The sequence below is a fragment of the Globicephala melas genome, chromosome 18 (genome assembly GCF_963455315.2).
Source record: "Globicephala melas chromosome 18, mGloMel1.2, whole genome shotgun sequence".
Lineage (NCBI taxonomy): Eukaryota > Metazoa > Chordata > Mammalia > Artiodactyla > Delphinidae > Globicephala > Globicephala melas.
Genome location: NC_083331.1, coordinates 11,556,021 through 11,575,272, shown reverse-complemented (window position 1 = coordinate 11,575,272; position 19,252 = coordinate 11,556,021). Strand labels below are relative to the sequence as shown.

The window sequence follows — 19,252 nt, the reverse complement described above, 5'->3', positions numbered from 1 at the left end:
GGGGGAGTGGAGGTAAGTCCCCAGGTCTCGCTTTATTCCGGAGACCACTGAGATAGCTTCTAGTGGGTTAAACGTAAAACGTCACCTGTAAAGAGATGAAGAGGTTGCAGAAATGCCGAGGACAAAAGCAGTGGCAGAAAATGTCCTACATTTGTACACGCTTTCCAGAAATTTCCTCCACTCTAGAATCCAGAGTGGTGCAGACTGGACATGATCACAAAACCAGAATAAGTAAGGGTCCTAAAGCCGATATCTGCTGATTGTGAGTTTCCATTTCCCGTTCCCCAACCCTGCAGACTAAACTCAATGAGAACACGGAAATCACCAAGAAAGCCCATTTGCCACCTACGGTTGGTTTTAATTTTATTTTGAGAAGAAATGTTTAGTCTCAGTTTATGATTAAAGGTCAGGAAAGGAGCACATTTAGGAAGCACAGTAGGCTTCCATCTCATTTTGTGTTCAGGTTGCCTGAGGGGAAGCCAGGATTTATAACTTTAAAGCATGTAAATTTTAGAGCCCAGCTATAAAAGCCTTTTTATACCCCTAGGATGTTAAAGGTTATCCACTATATTTATGTGACCTAAGTGTGGCTTATTTAGTTTTATGGCCTTAGATATTTAAAGCATTATTAGGCATTTGTAAAATATTTCAAAACGCATTTTAAGGGGGAAAATGCGTTGTGTTAGTGGCACTAACATAGTTGAAACTACACAACTGTTCTGTTCAGACATAATAGATATTGCAGTTTTAACTCAACATCCAGTGAGAAATTTGTCTAAAATCTGCTCATTGATACTGGGGAGGGGTAGCAATCAGTGCTTAGTTCATAAGGAATTTTACGGAGATCTCTATTTCAGGATGTAGTAAAGCTAAGTGTCCAAACAGCAGGCATTTCTCATGCTTGTACAATGTCAAGCGGCCCAGAGTCCCTTACGAACCGCATCTTCCTCCCTACCTAGGAATGTCATTTTTCTGGACACCATGGGTATGCAGTAAACGCTATTGATCAAATTGGCATGAAATGAAAAGTGAAACTTCCTCCTCAGAATCCCCACTGCGGCAGAAAGCATAAGTTGCATTTACCTAGGTGGCAGTGGACCCCATACATTTTACGTTTCCTTTTAGTTTATCATTCATCTTAGTAATAATGGTTGATGATGCAATGTCGGCAAGGAGGTGGGAGTCGGGGACTGGCCTCCCTATACAGAAAATGACATATTGACGCTGAATCAGTTCCAGTCTATTAGATGATACTTCTAAACGTATCTTTTGTGCAACATCTGTGTTCCCTTTTCTACCAATAAAAACATGCTAATGATTCTTTCAGAAGTGCTGGAGGAAGGCTTCCAGATTCCAGCCACAATAACAGAACGATATAAAGTCGGAAGGACAATAGGAGATGGAAATTTTGCTGTTGTCAAGGAATGTGTAGAAAGGTGAGAAGGATATCATTTGCATTGAGCTTTAAAGGAAGCACTTGGCGTTATGTTTTCCAAGACAGCGTCTTTATTTGCGGTCTGTGGCACATATGGAATAGGTTAATGTCTCAACTCCAGATGTAAAAAATATTTAAAAGAAAGAAAAGCCCATCTAACAACAGATTTGAAAAATGTAGTGATTCCTGGGGACAATCTATAAATTAAGGACTTTGATTTTTCTTTTTAATGTACTCAGCAACACTTTGCCAGAGCTTTCAGGTAAGTCCTTGTATTTTGTTAAAACAAACAAACAAAAAGAACTATTGAATAGTTTTTTCGGCACTGTTTCGAGACATTTTGTAAAGGTCAGAACATTCTTCTATGGGTGTATATCTCTAACATATAACTTGCATAAAATTAAATACAGTAACTTCAAAAAACTTCAAAATGTATCTGTTCTGATCCTGACAAAAACAGCATTTAATACATTCAAATGTTTTAAAATGAATGAACTAGGCACTCTTGTGGGCCAAAGGGAAGGACTTGGAGTGAAAGGTTTACCCCTGGGACCTTGATACCTAATCAAGGACAGTAGCTGGGGCTACTGGTTGGAGAAGTGACAAGTAATAGTCATAGCCCAGATCAAGACCGCCTCAAACCCTAAGCCCAGCGTGAGATTTGGAGTTCGTTTCTTACGGGGGACCTGGTCAGCCGGCAACTTCCTCTCAGGGCTGCTGAGCAGAGTACTGGAAAGGCGGGGGCTCCCACCTGGTTCCTTCAGGGAGTGTGTCCGCTGGCGCCCTGGGGGCTGGTCTGGGGTGAGCACCTTCCCCACTGCTCTTCCCCGCTCCCCTTTCGCCTACTCCCTGGGAGAGGGCCCTGTGCGCTGCCCGAGTTCTCAACACTGTGTGGAAAGAATGCTTTAATCTCCACCTCCACTCAGAGAGGATGTCTCAGACTAGAGGCTCTGTCTGCAAGACCCAGAACTTACTTTTCTCCAAGTCCGTTGACTTAGAAATGAAGATCCGTGCCACATTAGAGCTGGACGTCTGCCCAGGGCCTCAGACACTGTGAGGGCCCTGAGTTTGGCCAGTGGCCACTGATTTGCTTCCCTTCACCCTTTGCCCGACTGAGGTAGTGGAGCCCTCCTTAGGCTCCCCTGGAGCGGTGGGTCTCAGACTTTGCCCCACTCAGCATAGCAGCTGGGCCAAGTCATTCCTGAGGACGGTGACAGCGACCCCTAGAGCAGCCGCTGTGTGTCGGGGACGGGCATGAGTGACAGGCAGCTTGAAAATTCCCTTTGCTAATCCTGCTGCCCCGCTTTCCCCTCCCCCTCGTTCCCCCACTCCCACCATGAAGTTTGACCATCTGTTGCATGACTGCGAAATATAGAAATTTTCCCGTGACTTTCCTGGGCCTAACACCTCCTCAAACAGGAGCAGCCACTGTTTACTGAGCATAAACTACATACAAGGCCCTTAACCTACGATACTTCATTTAATTATCATAATAATCCCATAGTTATGGGATTATTATATATAATCCCAAACTGTTTCCATCTCATATAAAGAACGCCCGGAGAAGCTAGATGCCCAAGTAAGTTAAGTACTCAGCTAGTAAGTACTTAGCAAGGCAAGGATTCAAGTTCAGCTCCAAAACCCACGCCTTTGGACCACTCTGCACCAGTGCCTCCTGCCTCGGACCAGGGGTCTTCCGTAAGAAAGTGGCTTCGCTGAGCCAAAGTCACACACAACACGCTTGTCCCTGTACAAAGAAGACAGAAGTTAAGTGAGGAAAGCCATCCCCAGAGTAATGGGTGGAAGCGTGTGTGCGTTTATATAATTTTATATTTCATTGATACTTTTACTGATAGCAAGCCCAGCCCTTTTAAACTTAATTTCCTCTGCAGCAGAAAACCCCGTGTCTGGCAGATCCCCGTGCCCTTCCCCCGCGGCGCCTGGTTCCTTGCCAGGGTGCGTCATCTGTTGAGTCTGGAGTGGTGGCCATGTGCTCGTCCTCGGATCACGATAGCATCTCAGTCCCACAGTCCTGGTCTTCCCATGATAGAAATTTATCATTTCTCCATCCTGAATTAATTTCTTTCTTTCTGGTTTGCATTGTGTGCGTTTTGCATGAGTTCACATCTTGGGTCTCATACGAATCATCAGAGTCTAAACACCAGATTGCCCCCCAAAAGTGTTAGTATTCCGCTCCCGCGGAACAAGAACATGTGGCATCTGCCCTCTCTCCCCAGAGGTATCACGAAACAATCTTTTAATATTTTCCAGAGGTCCAGGAAAATAAAAGGGAACTAAGAATGTTTTGAATGGCACACGTTGCTTGCGGGGGTACATTCTGTCATATTTTAAAGGAGGAATATGTATTAAAAAGAGCAAGTACGCCTCTCCTCCGTTAATAATATGCTGTCACAGGGAAGGTTTTCCTGCAATAATGGATGCAGTAACGTTGCTGCAGAGGCCGTCCCTCCCCTGGTCCCGTGCCAGCACATCCCATCGTAGGGGATGCCAGGTCTGCTTCGATTTCTGCCTATCTCCCCATAGCAGTCTCGAGTGGCCTCAGGAGCCCCGAGGACATGCTAAAGGATGTCGGTGGACTTTTGAAGCTGTCTTGCGGAGCCTTTGGAAGCCCCAAAGAAAACTCAAGAAGCTGAAAAGCACTTAAGAAGAGATCCGAGCACGGGTAGGGGGCTCACAATGAGATGCCCTTCATCCCTGGCTTCCTGGCTCTGTGTGGACTAATTACCGTTCAAGCCACGGGTACCGGCAATGCGGTCGTGAGCAGGGACAGTGTCGCAGGTGGCTCCTGGCCCTCCTCCCCACCTGCACTGCTTGCACGTTTTGGCACCGTAGGCATCAGAACTGGATTAAAATTCTAGCTGCTCGTGATTCCCTCTTTCTCTCCTCCACTTGTAAACCCAAAGAACTGCACAACGAAAGCGCTGGCAATGAAGGTAGGCAGGCCCAAACCCACCCGAACGAGCTAAGACTTTAGCGTCAGCAACATGGGTTGCATCCACCTAGACAATCTTCAGAATTTTCAAGAACCGGGTACCTATAGTTGGAAGGCATTTCCTTCTGAAGTGGGATTTGGAGGATGAATCAGCATGAAGAACTTTAAGTATCTCTCAGCTACCTGACAGCGTTCTTTCCTCTTTCCTTCCTAAAGATGCTCTGGCACCTGATAGCCATAGGGCCCAAGTTCAAATTCAAAATAAAACTCTACTCTGAAGATGTTTGACAAGACACCGGGATGCCTCAGTTTTCTGCTTTACAGAGGAGGCTGAGATTTAGCTTTTTTTTTTTTTTTTTTTTTTTGCGGTACGCAGCCCTCTCACTGTTGTGGCCTCTCCCGTTGCGGAGCACAGGCTCCGGACGCGCAGGCTCAGCGGCCATGGCTCACGGGCCCAGCCACTCCGCGGCATGTGGGATCTTCCCGGACTGGGGCACGAACCCGTGTCCCCTGTGTCGGCAGGCGGGCTCTCAACCACTGCGCCACCAGGGAAGCCCTGAGATTTAGCCTTATTATGATTAATTGGTAAACAAAGGGTGCTGTTTACCAACCCCTCTTTCCTGGGGGAGAGGGTCTTTCTGTCACTGTCCTAACTGCCACCAGCCTCTGGAGTTTTCACAACTCCACCAACATGTTTGGAGCCCCTGCTAGTTCAGGCCTATGCTGGGCCATCTCCAGGGCTACAAAGAGAGTCAAGACGGGGCCCCTTTGCTTGAGAACCTGACGCGTAAGCAAAGGACTGCCTTGAAATTCAGTAAATGCCATGTCAGAGGAATGCCTGGGAAACCACATTTCCTCTTCCACATGATCTTGATAAAAATCTTCAAAACAGAGCAAACAACCAAAAGCCCGTTGGTCCAGAGCACCCTTTTCATAAACATTCTGCTGCCCTCCAGGGCTGAGGGCAAGGGTGAGAAGAAGACTGCCCCAGGGCTGAGAATCATTCAGTTAAACAAGACAGCTTTCTCCAAACCATTTTTAGTACAAACCTGAAAAAGTAGATTTAGTCCAAGTTTGTAAAATTCAGACATTTCTCCCTAGTAGTTGGAGCTCTAGCCTTGGGTCAAACTTAATAGGAAAGTGACTTTACAAATTGAGTTCCTGTAGACAAGGAGGAAAACAAAGCTTGTTCTGCTGTTGCCGCTTTGGCTGCGGCATTTGAGGTTTGTGTAATTTCGTGAAAGGTCAAGAATATAATTTCAGGAGCATACAAGCAAATGGCCTGGACGTTCCACAGCAACCCAGGTGTCTTCTCTCCTTCTCGACACACGGAACTGTAGACTCCTTGAGGTCAAAGACCAGGTCTCCATCACCTCTGTGGCCACCGAAGAACCATGCTCATGACTGCTTGCTGAATGATTACCTGCGGGCAGTGGTCCTCAGAGTTTAGGGTACGGAGGAAGGCAGGTATCTTATTTGAGGTTTTATTTCTTGCCAAATGTTCTCATTTACCAACTTAAAGCAAGCGGTGAAGTTCTTACTCGTATGGTGTACATTTAGTCCTAGCACCTGTTTTTAGTCTCATTTTCCAGATGCAGCTACTTTCCTATAAACATGCACTTCTAGTAATTAAGGATTTTCTTGTGACTTTATAGTTCTGTCCTCAAGGAATCCAGAAAGAAACCTTTCAGTATTAATTTTGGTGGTCCTCCTCAGGGCTCACTGTCTGGTATAAAATATGGGTAAATCTAATTGAGTGTTTAATCCTATTTTGTAAGGTTCTGGGTAGTCAACCCACAGGGTCCTTTTTCCTAGTAAGCTCTAGGGCCACTGCAACGCAGGTTTGCTTCCATTTTCCCCTCAGCTGTAGGCTTAGCATCTAACCTGATTGTTTGGTGTCCTGGAAGCCAATACACCCTCTTGTTCCCTGGGGATTCTGTTCCTTGTCTATCCGGCTGTAGAGGAGGATTTTCAGCCTTCCCGGGTCCCACACCAGCTCTTTGCTTTGAGTGTAGCAAGGCTGAAGTGTTGCTCATTCTAGGGAAACAGGGGATCAATTGGTAGCCATGGAGAGGACAAAGCCAAGAAATTCCTGGATCTTCTGACCAGCACCATCCCACATCCATCCCCTTTGTGGAGGCACTGAGTCCAAGTGTCAGCTTCATTCTAGCTCTCTGTACCTGCCTGGGACTGCTGGCTTTTATCAAAGCTGTCAGACCAAGAGTTCAGATTCCCTGCCATCAAATGAAACATCTTAAACTAGATAGGAAATTGCTCATGTATTCCAGTCTTAGATTTGCTTTGTCATCATTTTTAGTGATTCACGAAAAGCAGAATCCAGAAACACTTCAGCTTTTAGTTTTCCTCGATTAAATATTTTCAAATTTGCAAACAGACCCTTCAGAAGCCTCTTAAGAAGAGTTACTGAAAGGGACCCTGTGCTCCTTCTGTGATGCGAGGATTCCCCTCGTAGATGAGTAATTTCACGTTCTCATTTATCTGTTTGCGCGTACATTTTAAACTTCTAATGGGAAGTATTTTGTTGGCCCTCTAACTGAAGTGCTTTTCCTCCACCCCCATCCCATAGTACACACACAGCCTTGCTGAAGGTCTGGCGTTTATGTGGGGTCGTCTAGCACCCCAAGCCCTGCATTTAGCCAAGGCTGACTCAGCCTTCCTCCATCATGTTCTCTGCCCACACGGGGGCCTGAAGAATCAACAGAGGCATACTTGGGGCTCTCAGTCCATTTCTTCACGAGGCTGAGGCAATTCGGGTTGCGCTGGGTACCCTGCACCCGGGCAGGGGAGCCGCCCTGAGGCAGAGGGGTTTAACCTCCTCGCATCCGAACCACAGCGCTCTCTAGTGGAGAAAATCAGCTTCAAAATGATTGTTTCAATCTAGTTTCATTCCTCAGGTACAATTATATATAACAACTTGGTCAATGTTTACGGTTTTCTGCAGGCTAGGACCCTGAAGGTCCTGGAGGTATAGCGGAAGAAGTATTTTTAGAAGTAAATGACAGGAGTGGTTTCTAAGATGCCCTTGAAACACACTGTTAATATCTGGCCTCATGATGTGTTTGGAGGCGCATCACTTTCTTGCTCTTGCCGTAATGTACACCTAGGAAATTCTCCATACTGAAGCTTTTAAAACCCTATTTTAAACTTTCGTTCTTGATCACCTTCACTCCCATTGTATTCATTTGGACCCCTAAAATTGGCCTTTATCTGTAGGTGAAAACCTAGACTCTCTTGGTTTCCCCAGCAGATATGAAATGGCAGTGCTTGTGGAGTAGTGGTTTCTGACGATTATGAAGTATGCGTCGTGTCCTTTGACGGTGGACCTGTCGTGGTTGGCGCTGCAGTGTCTGGGAAATGCTAACACAAATGAGGAAGCTGTTTACAGCTGCAGTGTGACTAAGCCCTCCTTCCCACACCCACCGCGGAGAAGGGGCAATGTTGGCGGGGCTGCATGCGAAGCAGAGACCCCAAGAGTTCCAAGTTCTGACCTTAGTGCTGCCGTGAGGCTTTGGCAAAGCGAGTTCATTTTCGTCGTCACCTCCATTTCACTTCTATCAAATGAGACAGCGATGAAAGGCCCAGGAGGTCACGGGATGCTCAGTTAATGGCTGCATCCCTTTCTATATTCCTTGAGCACCTCATCCGCTAGTTCTCCAGTGGAACACACAGGGGTGCAGACGACTCAAGTCTGAAGAGTGTGAACTGCTTCTTGAGAGTTGTCAGTGTGGCCGTGAGAGCCATTCAGAAAACTGTCACAGCTACACTTCACTTCGTGGAGAGAGAACTTCAAGAGAGGCTGGGAAGAAGACGGGCAGAAACTCACATCCTGACCACACCACTTCAGAGGGAGGGGCAGAGCACAGCCACCTTGCAGGGGGACTTATGCATGGGACTAGCAATGGCAGCAATTTTATTACAAGTATGACAGTGTTAGCAGCTTGTGAATGTTTCTATGCTAGCATGTCCGTTGTCCTTACACTTGGTCAGCCCCTTAAAGTTCACTTATTTCTTTTAAAAAAGGAAAAGAGAATTTTTTACAAAGTAGTTACATCACGATGCAAGATCACTGCGGTAAGAAATGAATCCTTAACAGGATGATGCAACAGATCTGAAATTAAGTTGTTTTTATTTTATTTTTTTTTAAACTTTCTCTTTGCAGGTCGACTGCTAGGGAGTATGCTCTGAAAATTATCAAGAAAAGCAAGTGTCGAGGCAAAGTATGTATACGGTTTATTCTTATGAAAATACAGTGTTTTGGAGGCAGAACGAAACACAAAGATGAGCTCCCGAATAAACATAAATTTACGCTAGGAGTTGTGGAACAGAATGTTGTATATGTATTAGGATATAACTTTATTCTATAAATATTCCTGGAATAAAAGTTAGTTGGAATGATTGCATGTTATTTCTGTTCTTTCTCTGTGTTTGCCTCTTGGCTTACTTCTTCTATTACTTTTGTGATCTAAGTTTCATTTCATCCTTCTGTATGCAGTTATACTTAACATGGTAGGTTCTGACATTACAAACACCTTCTAAGGACCTTCAACATCTCTTGGCAATTCTAGGCTGTGTGAACATCAGAATTTAAGACAGACTCCATATACTTTACCCAAAATACATCTCCCTTGATCTTCAAATAGTATAGTTTTGTTCATTCGAGTCCGCTCCTCATGTATTTTGATGTGTATCTTGATTAAGGTCACTTTTGCCTTGAACAGGAGCACATGATCCAGAACGAGGTGTCTATTTTAAGAAGAGTGAAGCACCCCAATATCGTTCTTCTGATCGAAGAGATGGATGTACCAACTGAGCTGTATCTTGTCATGGAATTAGTAAAGGTGTGTATTTTGGAGAAAGAGATAAACCTGTACAAGGCACCCCACTCTTCTATACAGTAGAGCGCTCTCCTTTATTTCCTCCCACCAACATCCAGTCTCTTATTTCTGTGCATTGGCATAATGGTTAAGAGTATTAGCACTAGAATTATACTCAAAAGTTCAAGTCCCAGCCTTGACCTAAATAGCTCCCTGATCTTAGGCGTACCTCTCTGTACCTCGGTTCTGTCCTATGTAAAATGAGGATAATAATTGCTAGGAATAAAAATGGCTAGGAATGCTTTTGTGAGGGTAAGAGGGATGTCTTTCACCAGCTTCTGTGACACAGAAAGTATTAGATGCCAATACAGTTGTGGTTACTGTTGTAGTAGAAGTTGTTCACTGTTCCAGGAACTACATCCAGAAGTATCATTATTATAAGAGCAGGCTTTAACCTTTTAGCCACGACCATAATAGAAAAATAGCACCATCTTAATAATAATGTGAAGAGTCTGCCACCTTTCGCTGAAGGTTACAATCTCATCCTGTCACATAAAATTAAGTTGTTATTCTACTCAATCATAGAATATGGGAATGGCCAAATGTTGACGATGGTTGCGTCTAGGTGAAAGGTAACCCCCTTGTTCCCTCTACTTCCATACTTGAAAATTTCTTAATTAGAAATTAAATTTAAAAATTGAATGTTTCATTTTCATGAAGTCGTAGTTTTCTCAAGCCTTTTCTATTATGTTACTCTAACTGAAGGCATAAGTAATTTCTACTTTAGTTGTAAAGTGATATAAGTTAGTCACATCATCTTCTCCATCAGCGGTGTGCCAGTGAGCAGCTAGGGCTCCAGGAACCCTGTTTAGAATCACTCAGCTGAGCTGGTGGTGGGAATCAGCACCCTGGAATATGGGGTTTCCTTTTGTAAAGATTTAAGACCAGGCAAGCATTTAATCAACTAATCTGTTACTATATAGAAGAGTGTTCGTTCTAGGGCCTGTAAACTTTCATTATTCAGAATTTCTTTGCTTTACTTCTGTTGGCCTTTTTTAACTTGGTGGTTATTTATGTTTATAGATGAAGCCTGTTCTTTTTCTACTTCAAGTTAAGATTTGTTTCTCTGAGGGTGAGGGCTTTTTTGTTTGTAGTAACACAGGTTCCTGTCACGTTTGAGAGTAAGGGAGATAAAAATGCTAACCGTTTATTCCAACAAAGAAAGGTCAATTTCATTTATTCAGAAGATTTTCATGTTGGCACTTAATGACCAAATATAGTTTGGTAATTATCAACATTGTCCATTAACAGCCTTTGTGAATTCTCTCTGGGTGCTGGGACTCCTCAGTTGAGCCACTCTATCGTACCCTTACATTTAGTCTGACCGAGAACCACCGTGAGGCCAGGTCTGAAAGCATCCCGAGAAGTGAAGGCCAACCCCAGGCTTGACCTGAAAGTCTCCCACGACATCCCCCCTGAGGAATTTCGCTTGGCCTGTGCTTGTCAAACCCTGAGAGGCCAGTAGGATGCCCAGGAGGGCCTGAAGCTGTAGGATAAATGAGGCCTGTGTTCCAGAAAACAGTGAAGTGACAGTTCTTAAGAGTGAAATTCCATAATTACCAAGAACGGGACTTCAGGCTTCTGGCTGCAGACGTAAACACATGCACAGTGCTTGTGTGTTCAGAGGAAGGGAGGCCTGTGGACGGGGTGGCTCTGGGGCCCGTTGCTAAGGGATCATCACGAGTGAGAAAGACAAAGGGAGTAGAGGGGACACTGCAGGCAGCGGCTCTACTGAGGACGGGTATGGAGTGAGGAGGGAGTGTGACCTGTTCGGGTGACCAGGGAAGACATACCCTACCTGGAGCATTAATGTAACTGGTCTAGGTAGAGGCAGGAGATGAGGTTAAGCAAGTTGGAACGAAGGCTGGGGGCAGAGCGGGGAGAGCCGTGGGAAAGGAACGCTGATTTCATGACAAGAGAAAGAAACGTCGAGTGGGAAGGTGACAGTCCGTGCACACAGTGCTTTGCGTAAGGAGCCGGGGGACGGCCTAGAAGGCTGTGTCAGAGGCACGCCTTAAAGGGAGGACTGGTAAGATCTGTGGACTGATTTGCAGAAGGTGAAGAAGAAATGAGTTTACAGGCTGCCTGGAGCCTAGATAACCAGGACGATGGTGGAGGCTTGGCAGGGTGACCCCACACGGCCCTACACAGGGTCCGGCGTGCTGTTCACGCGAACCGCAGTGAAAACCCCACCTCCCGAGGTGGTATGGAAACAACTGCAAACCCGCACGTAGCAGCCTTGCCTTTGCGCGAGACAGAGTGTTGAGAGGGAAAGTGTTCATTTGGAACAAAACGTACGTGCTTAGCTTGGGAACTGCTGCGGCTGAAGGGTCAGTGGGAGACGCTCCCCTCCCCCGAGCAGAGATTATACAGTGTCACAGAGGGCCAGGTCAGGATTTGAAAATGGTCAGCCTACAAGCGCTCTATTTTGCATTTGCTATTTAAAAAGAAAAATTAAACCTCTTAGCCCATTAGGTAACAGATGAACACAGTCAGCCACTGGGCTCGGCTCCTTGGGACCTCGTGTGCAAGAAGGATGCACACATTGTCAGTAAATCAGACCCAACTTCGCTGAAAGCATTTCAAATAAATGAATCTAAAATTGGAGCCTAAAATCTTTGTTTCACCAAATAACGATAAATTAGCCAGGAACAATGGAAACAAAAGTTCAGATGAATAATGGTACTAGAAAACTTTCTTTGAAATTTCTCCACCCTCCTCCCTCTCTTTCTCTTTCATCTTTGGAGTGACAGTTTCTGGTCCTTTTCTCTGTTCTTACAAAGAAGCACATTATTGAAAAAGAAAACACTACGCCCACTCCACGAGACCTAAATCTAGAGAAGAAGAGAAGTGTGTGTGTGTGTGCGCGCGTGTGCGTGCGTGTGCGTGTGTGTGTGGTGGTAATTTCACAAGGCAGCAGAGCATTTTGTTAAGGGTGCAGTTTGCAGTGTTACCTGTTTCTCATTTTGGGAGATTTGGGATTAAGAGTTTGACCTTCTGCTGGCGGTTGGCATGAGGCAGGTAGCACATGCCACCAGGATTCCCAGGTGTCACAAGGCCTCTGCCCTGGAGACCTGGCTCCGCTTCCTCTCCCTGGCTGGGAGTTTAAAGGCAGAGAATCCTCTCTCTTTCCTTTGAGCTCTGGAGGAAATGTCACTGGCTGTCACAGTGGGGAGAGAAATCACTATAAGGTCTCCGGGCCTTTGAGAGAGAGGTGGCAGGAAAAGCCCTTGGAACCCAGAGACCCTGAACGCATCCTTCACTCCCTTTATAGCGTGTCACGCGCCTCTCCAGGCAGCGCCATTGGACCATCTGTTAATGTGCTTCTCCTCCTGCTGTTCTGTCTCAGGGAGGAGACCTCTTCGATGCCATCACTTCCACTAACAAATACACTGAGCGAGACGCCAGTGGGATGCTGTACAACCTGGCCAGCGCCATCAAATACCTGCACAGCGTCAACATCGTCCACCGTGACATCAAACCAGAGAATCTGCTGGTAAGAGGGATTCCAACTGCAGGACGTCTTGAGTTCCAAGCATTCATGAGTGAATATGAGCATTTCTCTCTTTTTTTCTTTTTCATTTTCTTAAAATCAAAAATGACTGTAGAGGCTGTTTTCCAGCTGGCCTTCAGTAACTAGCTGGAAACTAGTCTTTTAAGTTGATCTGTCAGGGTTAGTGTACCGTTAGGAGCACTTAATTTATTAGCAAATAAAAACCCAAGGCAGGGGGACAGGAATAGAGCTCAAGAAATCTAGGGCTGTGGTTAAGACCATGGGCCGGGCCAGGCCAGTCACGAGGAGTATTTACACTTACATTATTTATCAACAGCACTTCTGTGTTAGAAAGCTTCTACTTGGAAAAAAAAAAAAAAAGATGGAAGCCTTTTTAGACTTTGTCTTAATCTCCCAATTTACATCCTAATAATCTGATCTCAGAGCTAAGAGAATAAATCATTGTGAGTTTTCAAGACACCAGCCCCTCAGCATAAAAATAACCATGATGAAGACAGATTTAAAGATCAGAGATATTTTGTCCTCCCTTTAGGCCCGTTTGGTTTGCTTTTCATGAACTTTGTATCTCTGGGGAAACACTGAGAGTTCTCCATGCAAGGAAAGGAGGATGCTCTCCTAATCCCATTGTTAAGGGGACAGTATTGAAAGAATTCAGGAGACAGAGGCTGGGCATCGGGGAGCTATAACTAGTGAATGTGGGAGTATCATAAATTTTGTTGGCTATTCAGGATGGAATTTTAATGAAATATATTCAGTTTCTCACCCCCACCCGAGATGCTAGTTCTTCTTTTACTTTCATTATCCAACCCCAAGAGTCATGTATTCTGTGACTGTTAGTTTGTCCATCTCTTCAGAAATCTGGGAAATGAGGATTCTCTTTCTAAAGCAGTGTTTCTCCAACGGTGGTCCAAAGACGCCCTGCATCAGAATTACTCCCAGATGCCTGTTAAAAATGTAAATTTCTGAGCTTCCCTGCAGCCCCACCAAATCAGAATCTGGTGACTGGTGACAGGGTGCAGATCTGCATTGCAGCCAGCTCCCCACGTGAGCTGAATGAACGCTCAAGTTTAACGGCAGATGAACAGCCCAACTCCCACCACCAATAAAGGCTGTTAAGACCTGCTTCTGTGGAGACCACCTGTGCTCACCCCATGCTAAGGGCTTCACTCTTGGTATTTCATTCCATCCTCACAACAGCCATACGGGGTAAGGTCTATTACTGTCCCATTTCACAGGTGAGGAAACGGGGTGCCTAGAAGTCGAAAGACCCCCTCGAGGTAATCACAGCTCTTAAGTGGAAGGGCCAAGGTCACAACCTATGTCCTACTCCAAAGCCCAAGCTTTTAACCACTAGACTACATAAAGCCGTGAATTAGGGAGAGAGGTTTTCTATGTGCTTGCTCTGTGCCATGGACTGTGCCAGGGAACAGAGAGGCATATGCCTTCACAGAGGGGCATTCAGGTAGGAAAAGTAGGCATTCAAGAAATAAATGCACAAGCAATTAGTTAATTGCAATTAAGTTAGTAATCTTGTAGCTACTGGCTAATGAAGGTGGTTGAGGTCAAATGATGGAGTTCTGACTTAATTGCCCCGCAAATTCCACATCTCCACAGTAGCCTAAACATTCTCTTCTGCATAGTGCCTTGTCTGCACTCATTCTTCCTGTGTCCTGACATATGTAGGATTGTCTCATGGGAACGGACTTACAACTGAGCCTTTGTTTAAAAATTTCTCTAAGCTCCAAAAATTCAGTGATTGAAAATTAAAGTTTCATTTTCCTTCCCGCTTTTGCAGTTCAGTTTTGTGTACCCATTGTTCAACCTGCTTTTCACCAGAGCACTGTTTCTATAAATGCCATAAATGGTTACATAGCAGTGTGCTTTTACTAAAATGACAATTTGCAGGATACTTTTTAAGTACTGTGCTCATTTGAACATATTTTAGTTTAAATTACCCCAAAAGAAAAAAAGTTCTCTCCCTTTTTCCTTTCTTTTCTAATTTAAGAACGTGAAAAATGTACATATGCACATATATATATATATATGTGTACACATATATATAGACAAAAACAAACGCACACACCATTACAGTCATTCATAATGCAGGTTTAAAATATATATATGAAAAACTAAAGTAATTCTGCTTCTCCAGTATAGTAATTTCTTTCTATAGGAGAGTGGTAAGGATTGGTGATGTTTGCAGGGATAAATCTACTATAGGATAAAATAGGTAGAAGAATAGAATAATTTTAACAAAATTAGAATGACATCACTAATTGCACTTGAGACTTCTATTAACGTCATATTCTGTTGACCTTTATGTGGAAATAAGAGAGAATTGTCATGGGAAGCACAAAATCACATACTCAGGATTTATAGTCAGATGGACAAAAGTTCAAAACCAAGGGCTTCACTCTTCCATTGTCTAGTCTTCTGACCTTGAACAAGATACTTAACTTCTTTGAGCCTCCTTTAAGGGGACTGTATGAAGATAAAGAGATACCATGGGACTATTAGTTCCCTTCTTTTTTATTCCCTTTTTATTTGTAATGAAAATTAAATTATCCCTAAAAATAAAACTGTTTAACAGTACAATGTTACGTTGTAACAATCATTTTTCATCTTTTTTGACATTGCTTTTAAAATGTTACTATCTTCCCAGGCATGGATTTGCCATCTTGTGGCAGAATGTAGAGCTAGAGACTATTTTTGGAAAAATGCTATAATAAATTTAATGCAGAGAGTTTCGATCCATTTTCTAACTACCGGGAAACTGAAAGAAAGAAAAAAGGCCTTACTGCACACTTTGCATTACTGTTTTATTAAGAGACCTCGAAAAACCCCTAAATTGTTAGACTGCTGATAAATTTTTGCTAATTAAGTATTTAATGTTTATTATAAGTAGCAAAGAAATATTTATAAATGTAGACATTTCAGCTATAGATTTCATTTTATATAGCATCATTGCATATGCAGAACTTTTAGAATTTTTTATTTTTCATTCTTATAGAACAATATACAAATATCGTAGCTTGGCCTTAAGGATCTATATTAATCATATGGATGATTTATTCAAGTCTGAGTATTTGATCAAGTCACAGCATTTTAATGAGAAAAATTTGACTTACAGTGATGTTTCCAGCTACATTTTAGGCAAAAACTGGGAACTGACCCAATACGAATAGCTCTTCTAATTTTATTATTGCATTGTTACTAAGGGTTTTTTTCTTAAATGAGTTAATCATGCCAGTGATTTTACGTGATTCTTTCTGCTTTAATCGTCAGGCCTGGTGCTTAGTGATCGTATGGATGAGTGACAGGTGAATGAGAGGGTGGATTAGATAAGAGAGTGAGTGAATGGTGATACTTCACATAATAGAGGACAGACCCACCGTGACAAGCCCTAGTCATTTCTCAATTCATCTATTACGTTGAGGACTTACGTAGGCCACAAACTAAAACTCTCTGAGTAGGGGGAGAGATTACAGTGCTTCCCCAGCTGCACTTATGCATGGAACCATTTTGTGTGTGGGTGGGTGGGTGCGAGTGCCATGATAGTTTATGACAAAAAGGAACCTTTTGCTTTAAAAAAAAACCAACAACCCATAAATTGTCTGAGATCAACTGCTTTCAGTTTACATGAGTCACCACTAGATGGCAAGCTTGTACCCTTGGCAGCAAAAATCATCAGTAGCAGCCTGTTTTTTTGCAGGGAGCTGGGAGGGTCTTTTTAAAATGTATATGCAGATACCTCCTTCTTAGGAAAATTAAAGTCTTTATGGCAACAAATAACTGACATCACTAGTTTTTATTAGATTCCAGAAATAAACGCAGTAATTTTCTTGAGATATAAAAATTTCTGTTCAAGAAACGTTTTGCTTCTAAACTCCTTAATACTGTCTGGGAGAAAGCAGTTTCTCAGGGTTACTGCTTCTCTTGGTCAGAAATTTCCTTTTAGCGACTCTCTGTCGAGGTGTTTGTGCCTGTTCCTCGCTGCCCATCAAAATGGCATGTGCAGCTAATGACCCTCATTTTCATGAAATGGGTCGAATCTAGTAATAAATTATCTTGTTTTCCCCCAAGTGATGACCATAGGTTGTGCTCCAGCTCTTCTTAGTTTCCACTTCAAGCCAACACGGAGCTCACCAGATAATGGATTTCCTTCTGCCTTAATCCCAGGACCCTTAATCCCCAAATAAACCCATTTTCTGATAGGATCACTAACTACACTGGGAGATAAGGCCAGTGCCACAGATGGAGCGCTGGAGGTTGTAAACAGAAACACATTTGAGTAGATTTGTAGTCAGTCCACTGCATGAGGAACTTGAGCCACCAGAATGTTGATGAACGGATTGGGGACCACCCTGAGGAGGGAGCTGCAGGTCTCACAGGAGTCTGTCACCAGCCCCGCCCTAATCAGCATGCCAGTGGGCCGAGATGAAGATGTATTCTATATATCAAATGACAGACTTGAGATCCAAAACTATCTTTGGCTCCATAAAGGCCCCAAATCAGTAAGATGAAATTTAACAAGAGATAAACATAAATCTCTATAGACTAAGTTGGTTTTGGTATAGTTGTTTTAAGGACCATTGCAGAAAAACAGTGATGGGAAAATTTGGCCCAGTTTAAAGGCTATTCACTGACCATAAGTTCACTGTGAGTCTTAGTGTAACATGACTGCCACAAATACCAACGTGCCCTTAGACTCCTTTCACTGAAAGAGTGTCGCCATCAAGAGAGTCCTTGCCCTGCTTATACCACGTGACACCAGGTGGGAGGGACCCGAACACATCACAGTCAGGGGCCTGGGTTCAGCCCAGAGAAGGGATGGTGAAAGTGGAACGGAGTGGCTCTCATCAAAGGTTGCCAGATGTAAGATGGGAGAACATTTTTGTGCTGTGTATGTGAGCAGTAAACTCAAGAGAAGACATTAATGACAGATTTGAGGTTGACATAAGGAACAACTTTCTAACAATTACACCTGTTTGAAAAGTCAATGGCTTTTATTACAGGTCACTTGTAGTCATTGAAACTGTCCAAACAGAAACAGAATGATCGTTTTTCATAGGTGTTTAGAAAAAGAATTCCTTCTCTCTGAATTTGGTTAAAAGTTGAGGGAAAATAGAAGAAAAAGAACACTTTCCCCAAACATGATTTAATAGAATAATATGCCAGTTACTGTACTAAGCATTCGCTGAGGGCTCTTCTCCAAGGATCTGTGATTCCATCGGGGGAAGAAGGCAGGAAGTAAAAGTGTAGTGTGTCCCCAGGATTGACCAGCATCTGTCTGCTCTGCTAGCCATTTCTTCTGTCATTTAGGACTTGAGTAGTATCATTCACTTCATTTTAAAATGACGTGGCCTTCCTGGACTAGCAAAGATTAATAATGATGATATACTGGGTTGGCAAATTTATGAGGATACCAATCATCTCATATGGATCAGTGCAAGATTAACTTGATGGAACCTTTCTGAATGGTAGTTTGATAATATGTAACTAAAGCCTTAAATAATGTGCACCCTATGACCAAGTAATTCTACTTCTAAAAATGTAACCTAAAGAAAAAGTGTCAGATACGTATACATACATAGGGATGGTCATCTCAGTGTTTTTTGGTATGGAAAGAAAAAAAATATATATATATAGAAACAACTTACGTCAGGGCACTGATTTTTTAAATAATGATATGGAGGCAGGCGGACATCCTGGTTAGAATAATGGACTTGGACATGCCCGAGCTTAAGTTCTGGCTCTGCCACTTATTAGCTGTGTAACATTTGTCAAGTTACGTAACATCTCTGATCCTCAATTTTTTAATCTGCAAAATAGCAGTAATATTACTTAATGGTATTTTTGTGAAGATCAAATGGGATATTGAGCATGAAGTCCTAAACAGGAGGCCTGGCAGGGGCTCAATAAACAGCAGTGGTGGTAGTTTGGGGGATTATTATTATTATGGTGCATCCATACAGTGGAGTATCCAGCAGCCACTGAAAATCGTGATGTAAATATACGCTTATTCACTTGGGCAAACATTCAGGATATATTGTCCAGTGAAAAGAGAAAAACAGGAAAGAGAGAAAAAGAAAGCTCTTGGAAGTTTATACCCCAAAGGTTAACAGTGGCTATTTGCAGGTGTCAAGATTATGGGTGAGTTTAATTCCTTTCTTTCTGTAATTATCTGTCTTTTCTAATTTTCCTACAATGACCTATTGGATATTCCTTGTGTGACAAAAATGTAACAGTTTTTAAGAATTGCAGTGACATTGAGTTCCCACAATTTTAACAAAATCCTGGGATGTGCAATTACTACAGAATCCAGAATGTGCATGTTTTGTGCATCTCACTGCAGCTGCATAGAACTCCTTTCTAGATAGTTTCAAGACTGTTCTAAAGGAGGGATGAGAATCAGGTTTCCTGGAGTTTCTATTCACTTCTCCATCTTCCCAGAT

At 43.3% G+C, this 19,252-nt stretch overlaps 1 protein-coding gene across 4 annotated transcripts in view; it reads left to right on the top strand.

Moving 5' to 3' along the window:
• DCLK1 (doublecortin like kinase 1) overlaps nt 1–19,252 on the top strand; it is a 326,889-nt gene that overhangs the window by 264,228 nt on the left and 43,409 nt on the right. For all 4 annotated transcript variants that reach the window (XM_060288223.1, XM_060288221.1, XM_060288222.1 and 1 more), the window contains exons 8-11: nt 1,328–1,436; nt 8,569–8,626; nt 9,128–9,247; nt 12,633–12,779. In XM_060288223.1, the coding sequence (XP_060144206.1) occupies nt 1,328–1,436; nt 8,569–8,626; nt 9,128–9,247; nt 12,633–12,779 (434 nt within the window). The remainder of the gene's footprint in view (nt 1–1,327; nt 1,437–8,568; nt 8,627–9,127; nt 9,248–12,632; nt 12,780–19,252) is intronic.